Source organism: Mizuhopecten yessoensis, unplaced genomic scaffold (genome assembly GCF_002113885.1).
Source record: "Mizuhopecten yessoensis strain PY_sf001 unplaced genomic scaffold, ASM211388v2 scaffold8011, whole genome shotgun sequence".
NCBI classification, from domain to species: domain Eukaryota; kingdom Metazoa; phylum Mollusca; class Bivalvia; order Pectinida; family Pectinidae; genus Mizuhopecten; species Mizuhopecten yessoensis.
The window spans coordinates 120,665-129,807 of NW_018407334.1; the positions used below are offsets into that span (position 1 = coordinate 120,665).

Sequence of the window (9,143 nt, forward strand, 5' to 3'; positions counted from 1 at the left end):
CCTAACTTACTCTTACCAGGGAGTATCCCCAATCAATAACTCACTGTTACCAGGGTGATATCCCCAATCACTAACCCACTGTTACCAGGGAGTATCCCCAATCCATACCTCACTGTTACCAGGGAGGGTTCCCGAACAATAACCTCACTGTTACCAGGAATATATCCCCAACCCTTAACCTCACTGTTACCAGGGAGGTATCCCCGATCCTTACCTCACTGTTACCAGGGTGATATCCCCAATCACTAACCCACTGTTACCAGGGAGTATCCCCAATCCTTACTTCACTGTTACCAGGGAGTATTTCCAATCCTTACCTCACTGTTACCAGGGAGGATTCCCAATCCTTACCTCACTGTTACCAGGGAGTATTCCCAATCCTTACCTCACTGTTACCAGGGAGGTATCCCAAACCCTAACTTCACTGTTACCAGGGAGGTGTCCCCGATCCTTACCTCACTGTTACCAGGGTGATATCCCTAATCCATAACTCAATGTTACCAGGGAGTATCCCCAATCCAAACCTCACTGATACCAGGAACGTATCCCTAACCCTAACCCCACTGTTACCAGGGATGTTTCCCCAACCCTAACCTCATTGTTACCAGCGAGTATCCCCAATCCTTACCTCACTGTTACCAGGGAGTATCCCCAATCCAAACCTCACTGTTACCAGGAAGGTACCCCTATCCCTAACCTCACTGTTACCAGGGAGGCATCCCAAATTCCTAACTCAATGTTACCAGGTAGTATCCCCAATCACTAACTCACTGTTACCAGATCACTAACTCACATTTACCAGGGTGGTATCCCCAATCACTAACCCACTGTTACAAGGGTGATATCCCCAATCAATAACTCACTGTTACCAGGGAGTATCCCTAATCCTTACTTCACTGTTACCAGGGAGGTATCCCCAATCCTTACCTCACTGTTACCAGGGAGTATCCCCAATCCATACCTCACTGTTACCAGGGAGGTATCCCCAACCCTGACCTCACTGTTACCAGGGATGTATCCCCAACCCTAACCTCACTGTTACCAGGGAGGTATCCCAAATTCCTAACTCAATGTTACCAGGGAGTATCCCCAATCACTAACTCACTGTTACCAGGGAGTATCCCCAATCAATAACTCACTGTTACCAGGGAGTATCCCAGGGTGGTATCCCCAATCACTAACCCACTGTTCCCGAACCCTAAGCTCACTGTTACCAGGAATGTATCCCCAACCCCTTACCTCACTGTTACCAGGGTGGTATCCCAAATCCATACCTCACTGTTACCAGGGAAATATCCCCAACCCTAACCTCTCTGTTACCAGGGATGTATCCCCAACACTAACCTCACTGTTATCAGGGAGGTATCTCCAACCCTTACCTCACTGTTACCAGGGATTATCCCCAATCCAAACCTAACTGATACCAGGAACGTATCCCTAACCCTAACCCCACATTTACCAGGGTGGTATCCCCAATCACTAACCCACTGTTACTAGGGTGATATCCCCAATCAATAACTCACTGTTACCAGGGTGATATCCCCAATCACTAACCCACTGTTACCAGGGAGTATCCCCAATCCTTACCTCACTGTTACCAGGGAGGTATCCCTAATCCTTACCTCACTGTTACCAGGGTGATATCCCCAATCCATAACTCAGTGTTACCAGGGAGTATCCCCAATCCTTACCTCACTGTTACCAGGGAGGTATCCCCAACCCTAACTTCACTGTTACCAGGGAGGTATCCCTAATCCTTACCTCACTGTTACCAGGGTGATATCCCCAATCCATAACTCAATGTTACCAGGGAGTGTCCCCAATCCAAACCTCACTGATACCAGGAACGTATCCCTAACCCTACCCCCACTGTTACCAGGGATGTATCCCCAACCCTAGCCTCATTGTTACCAGGGAGTATCCCCAATCCTTACCTCATTGTTACCAGGGAGTAATCCCCACCCCTAACCTCACTGTTACCTGGGTGTATCCCCAATCAATAATTCACAGTTACCAGGGGGTATCCCCAATCAATAACTCACTGTTACCAGGGCGATATCCCCAATCACTAACTCACTGTTACCAGGGAGGTATAGTTACCAGGGTGATATCCCCAATCACTAACCCACTGTTACCAGGGAGTATCCCCAATCAATAACTCACTGTTACCAGGGAGATATCCCCAATCCCTAACTCACTGTTACCAGGGAGGTATCCCCAATCAATAACTCACTGTTACCAGGGAGTATCCCCAATCACTATTCACAGCTACCAGGGATGTATCCCCAATCACTAACCAACTGTTACTAGGGAGGTATCCCCAATCAATAACCCACTGTTACCAGGGAGTATCCCCAATCCTTACCTCATTGTTACCAGGGAGTAATCCCCAACCCTAACCTCACTGTTACCTGGGTGTATCCCCAATCAATAATTCACAGTTACCAGGGAGTATCCCCAATCAATAACTCACTGTTACCAGGGAGATATCCCCAATCACTAACTCACTGTTACCAGGGAGGTATCCCCAATCAATAACTCACTGTTACCACGGAGTATCCCCAATCACTAACCCACTGTTACCAGGGAGTATCCCCAATAACTAACTCACTGTTACTAGGTAGATATCCCCAACCCTAACATTACTGTTACCAGGTAGGGTATACCCAATCAATAACTCACTGTTACCAGGGAGTATCCCCAATCACTAACTCACTGTTACTAGGTAGATATCCCCAACCCTAACATTACTGTTACCAGGTAGGTATCCCCAATCCTTATCTCACAGTTACCAGGGAGGTATTCCCAATCAATAACTCACTGTTACCAGGGAGTATCCCCAATCCTTATCTCACAGTTACCAGGGAGTATCCCCAATCAATAACCCACTGTTACCATGGAGGTATCCTCAATCCTTATCTCACAGCTACCAGGGAGGTATCCCCGACTCTAACCTCACTGTTACCAGGGAGGTATCCCCAATCCTTACCTCACTGTTACCATGGAGGTATCTTCGACCCTAACCTCACTGTTACCAGGGCGGTATCCCCAATCCTTACCTCACTGTTACCAGGGAGTATCCCCAATCCTTACCTCACTGTTACCAGGGAGGGATCCCTAATCCTTACTTCACTGTTATCAGGGAGGTGTCCCCCATCCTTACTTCACTGTAACCTGGGAGTATCCCCAATCCTCACTTCACTGTTACCAGGGAGGTATCCCCAATCCTCACTTAACTGTTACCAGGGAGGTATCCCCAATCAATAACTCACTGTTACCAGGGAGGTGTCCCCAATACTTACCTCATTGTTAGCAGGGTGGTGTCCCCAATCCATACCTCAATGTTACCAGGGGGATATCCCCAACCCTAACCTCACTGTTACCAGGGATGTATCCCCAATCCTTACCTCACTGTTACCAGGGATGTATCCCCAATACTTACCTCATTGTTACCAGGGAGGTATCCCCAATCCATACCTCATTGTTACCAGAGAGCTATCTCCAACCCACCATTATCTACGGGACTAAACACTGTTAGTCACACAACTATATGTTTATTGTGCGAGTTACCACCGTCAATCCGTGTTTTTAGTTCGATCACTAGAGTGCTTTACGGTTTTGTTATCACAATCCTAGTTCTCGATGCGAGAACGTGACATTACATTCTACTTAGATTTACATGACGGGTGTCTTCGATGTACCAAAAACGCTTTCCCTTCCGGAACACCTGGTCTTATTCTACTTGTGCTTTTTCAATGGTCTCCGTGTTAATATCTCCTTTTTTCCTATTTTGCCCTAGTTTGATCGGTTTTGAGTTCGGTTTGTGGTTTTGTTAACACTTTCGTATTCTCTTGTTATTTTTAATAATATAAGATTGACTTATTTTATATATTTTATATATTCAAACAGGGATCCTTGTTCCCTTCACCGTTAGGTATAAACGTACGTATGGGCGTGTGTATACCGGACAGCTGTACCGAAAACGAAACGAGAGTCGCATTAAATGCCCGTAAGTTTTTATGTGAGAAATAATGTTATCTTGCGTCTTAATTTGACATCTACTACATTACTGTTGTTGTCGTATTGACTCTGTTTCGGATTTACTTCATTCGTTGATTGTTTACATCTGTGTAACTAATACATCTTTTACCATCGAACTATCGGAAATGTTTAATTGAAGTTTCTACTTCTCAGGTTATTACGGCTGTGTTGACGGTATACTGTATCTGTGTCATGAATTATGTACTCACTAAGTGTCATGTATTGTGTATAGTACGTCATATAATTATAAAAAGATTATTGTGCGCTCTAACCTGAACTATTATTTTGTTTGTTTAGTTTTGGGTATGGTGCCTCTTGGAAAGATCAAACTCCAAACTTCCAGTGTGAAATGTTCCGAGCCTCCTGAGTACGACAGTCTGGCCATCGGAGGGTTGTAAGTCCTTTCTCGTCAGACTAACTGTCTGACTTGATACAGTGAGTGATATGACTAACATGACACGGTACATAGTCACGGTACCCAGTAAACGACGTGACGACATCATGTTTGATGGTACGCTGGCAATACATATACTATAGGTCGATTAAATGTATTCATGTAAAACAATAAAACGCTTGTCACAACTTACATGATAATGCTGTGAACTATTTTTGACCTACTGTAAGTCATATCTTGTTCCTTCTATTTCAGTACAGTGTGTGGTGTGTTTCTTGCCCTGATGGTGTTGTCGACCTTGTTCGATGTTATGTACTCTCAGCATCAGAAAAAGTCTAATGAGACGGCGCCGTACGAGAAAGATGTTTCTGTAGAGAGTAAATACCGTGTCAACGGGGACATAGAAAAACCTTCAAAACCCAAACAACCAGGTAAAGTGGGAAACGGCCATTTTTGGAATGTTGCTTTGTATTATTTGTATTCCCCCACCAGGTTATCAGTGGCCATCCATTTCTGCTAAGCATGCTTTAACGTAACACAATCTTCAAACGCAGCTCTAAATATATTGGAAATGTACATTGTCTTATTCATGGTCGACTTGTATCTTATACATGTATTATGGGTTTATTTCAAGGCGTGTTAGCGAAACTTGCCATGGCATTCTCTGTGTACACTAATGGCCGGAAGTTGATGAGCACAGGACAGCCAGGTGGCGCTCTTGGCGCCGTCAATGGGATTCGATTCCTCAGTATTTCCTGGGTGATTCTAGGACATGTGTATTCCTCTGCCCTGGCTAACCTTCGTAAGTAACCGATCAGGCTGCAAGACTTTATTACGTAAAATATGCTTTTGAAAGCAGTAATTATACTGCTAAACGATGTAGTGTTAACACAACTAATATTCTTCTTTTCTTGACTAACGGACAACTGAAGTTCATGTTTTGTACATTGTAACGTTTAAAGTTACTTCAATGTATTGCAAGCTACTCTAGAAATTGTCTGTTCTATTAGTTTTCTTACCTTCAGTGTATTGTATACTGTTTACCAGGGTACTTTAACTTTCACAGTAACTGTGCTGTATTGTAAAATGTTTACCAGAGTACTTTAACTGACAAAGTAACTGTGCTGTATTGTATAATGTTTACCAGAGTACTTTAACTGCCAACTAACTGTGCTGTATTGTATAATGTTTACCAGTGTACTTTAACTGCCAACTAACTGTGCTGTATTGTATACTGTTTACCAGAGTACTTTAACTTTCAAACTAACTGTGCTGTATTGCATAATGTTTAGCATTGAAATTTAACTGTTAAACTAACTTTTTTGTATTGTATAATGTTTAGCGATGCACTTAAACTGTCAAATAAGGATGGTGTATTTCTCTATATTTATCTGTTTGCTTATTTTTTATTGTTCATTTTAAAGATTAAAACATTAAAACTGGCATTAGTAAGAAACATGAAAATGATTTCTCCATCAAAATTTTGTAATTGATACAGCATTCCAAAAGAGTTACATTGCACCATATATCTGTTTAGTCCTTCTAAGACTGATTGGTAATGCTAGGAGCTAAATACACATGCAGATGTAAATCACATTTGGTGTAACAACAATTTTCATATATGAGAAACACAGGTAAAGACACCATTTCTGTAAGAGTGTACCACTTGTGTAACGTTTTTTGTCATTTCTGCAGAAAACCCTAGTTTTATGTCGGAATTCATGAGTAACTGGACATCAATGGCTTTGGTCAATGCCCTGCTCTCAGTGGACACTTTCTTCACGCTCAGGTACGTAAATAAAATTATCATATTAATGGAAATCTGAACTCCAATTTGCCAATTCAAATATTAAAAGGTAATTAGATCTATTACGACAAACAATTTTGATTTTGGGAATAAAAGCTTTCGAAGTACATGATTTTAAAAAGTTTGCATTATGAAGAGATGTTTACAGTGAATCTAGATGAATGTCTTATTTATATAGATTTGCATACAATGGGATCTTAACAATGTAAACAGTGGGACCTCCTGGCAGGCATTGGTTAATCAGAAATGGTATATGTTTTTTAACAGTGGGACCTCCTGGGAGGCCTTGGTTAATCAGAAATGGTATATATTGTTTAACAGTGGGACCTCCTGGGAGGCTTTGGTCAATCAGAAATGGTATATATTGTTTAACAGTGGGACCTCCTGGGAGGCCTTGGTTAATCACAAATGGTATATATTGTTTTAGGCCTCCATAATGTCTGTCTTTGTATTTTGAGTCTCCATGGTATCATTACTGTGAGGGTATCATTACTGGTATCATTACTGTGAGGGTCAAAGACGCCTTTCCTTTGTTTTGTGTCCACTTTGTTCCTGTCTTTCTGTAGGTGTCAAATGCATCTTTCCTAGGGTTTGTGTCAATGATATTTATAACTTTTTGTTTTGTGCAATTGGTGATTAAAAAATGTGTAAAGAATCATAATACAAAAACTAAGTCACACACTTCTATTTTAACAGCGGACTACTAGTATCCTATTTGTTCATGAAGGAAATGAAAAAAGAAAAAGGACGTATCAACTGGTTCATGTTCTATTTCCACCGTTTCTGGAGGTGAGTGCATGTATCAACTGGTTCATATTCTAGATCTATTGTCACCGTTTCTGGAGGTAAGTATCAACTGGTTCATGTTCTATATCCACCGTTTCTGGAGGTAAGTACATGTATCAACTGGTTCATGTTCTGTTTCCACCGTTTCTGGAGGTAAGTACATGTATCAACTGGTTCACGTTCTATATCCACCGTTTCTGGAGGTGAGTATCAACTGGTTCATGTTCTGTTTCCACCGTTTCTGGAGATAAGTATCAACTGGTTCATGTTCTATTTCCACTGTTTCTGGAGGTCAGTATCAACTGGTTCAAGTTCTATATCCACGTTTCTGGAGGTCAGTTTCAACTGGTTCATATTCTATATCTACGTTTCTGGAGGTCAGTATCAACTGGTTCATGTTCTATTTCCACCGTTTCTGGAGGTCAGTATCAACTGGTTCATGTTCTATTTCCACCGTTTCTGGAGGTCAGTATCAACTAGTTCATGTTCTATATCTACGTTTCCAGTCCTGGTTACACTTGATTACCTGGCGTGATACATTACTGGGTACACTTGATTACCTGACTGAAACCAGTCCGGGGTACACTTGTTTACCTAGCGGGATACAGTCCGGGGAACTCTTGATTACCTGGCAGGATACAGTCCGGGGTACACTTGTTTACCCGGCGGGATACATTCCTGGGTACATTTGACTACCTGGCGGGATACATTCCAGGGTATACTTGATTACCTGGCAGGATATCGTCCTGTGTACACTTGATTACCTGACTGAAACCAGTCCGGGGTACACTTGTTACCTAGCGGGATACTGACTGGGGTACACTTGTTACCTAGCGGGATACTGACTGGGGTACAATTGTTACCTAGCGGGATACTGACTGGGGTACACTTGTTTACCTAGCGGGATATATACAGTCCGGGGTACACTTGTTTACCCCGCGGGATACCTTCCTGGGTACATTTGACTACCTGGTGGGATACAATTCTTGGGATAGAGTATATCGTAGACATGGTAGTACTCTACAAGACGGATATAATATGAGTAAATACATTTTATATTCTAATAGACTCAGTTCTTGCTTGACGTTATGATTGTTAGATACCAGTTAATATGTTTGCTATTATTTTTAAATGTTTATTTTTCTGCCATATTTAAGCTTGTTGTTTTTTCTCGACGTTTGTTTTTGTTAGGCTTACATCAGCCTATATATTTCTGTTATTTATTGTGGGTTTTTTTCTTTCTAGGCTTACACCAGTGTATATGTTGGTGTTATTTCTTGACGTTTCTCTGTTTCGCTACCTTGGTGACGGACCTTTCTGGAGTAAAACCGGTGTTGAACAAAATTTCTGCAAAGATACCTGGTGGACAAATCTCCTTTATATCAACAATGTCTACAAAAAGAAGGAGATGGTAAATATGTATTGATTTAGCGAGGTACTTTATCGGGAAAACAATGGCACAGATATATAACACATTAGGAGACGATAGCAGGTCAGAACTGTAACGTCATTACCAGTACCTTGTCACTGCTTTACTGTATCTTATGATAATACAGTGTCCATAAAAACGTCTCACCACTCAAACTCTTGACTATGAACCCATTTCGATCTTGTGATGGGAACATAAATTGGAAAATAAAAAGTGTTCAGAGTTTTAATCGATGGATCTATCGTATAATAAAGGCAATATTTTCACTGGAAGAATGTAGCTATAGAGCTCGAGAACAAAACATGTGAGCGGACGTTTAATAGGTCACCAATCTACTTAGTTCTGTTGACTTCCTCTTTAAATACCGTTAACTCAATAAAAGTGTTCACCTTTGACATTATGCCATACAATATAATTGTGTAAACATTTTAAGCATTTTGCCATACAATGTAACAGTGTTACATTTAAACATTCTGCCATACAATGTAACAGTGTTAACATTATAAGCATTTTGCCATACAATGTAACAGTGTTACATTTAAAGATTCTGCCATACAATGTAACAGAGTTACATTTAAACATTCTGCCATACAATGTAACAGTGTTAACATTTAAACATTCTGCCATACAATGTAACAGTGTTACATTTAAACATTCTGCCATACAATGTAACAGTGTTAACATTT

General features: G+C 41.4%; 1 protein-coding gene across 1 annotated transcript in view; it reads left to right on the forward strand.

The window, feature by feature from the left end:
• The window catches only part of LOC110454679 (nose resistant to fluoxetine protein 6-like), a 68,702-nt gene that overhangs the window by 25,558 nt on the left and 34,001 nt on the right, over positions 1-9,143 (forward strand). The window contains exons 3-9 of the mRNA XM_021504319.1: positions 3,910-4,009; positions 4,339-4,435; positions 4,691-4,866; positions 5,070-5,237; positions 6,131-6,224; positions 6,939-7,031; positions 8,274-8,439. Coding sequence (XP_021359994.1) covers positions 3,910-4,009; positions 4,339-4,435; positions 4,691-4,866; positions 5,070-5,237; positions 6,131-6,224; positions 6,939-7,031; positions 8,274-8,439 — 894 coding nt within the window. The remainder of the gene's footprint in view (positions 1-3,909; positions 4,010-4,338; positions 4,436-4,690; positions 4,867-5,069; positions 5,238-6,130; positions 6,225-6,938; positions 7,032-8,273; positions 8,440-9,143) is intronic.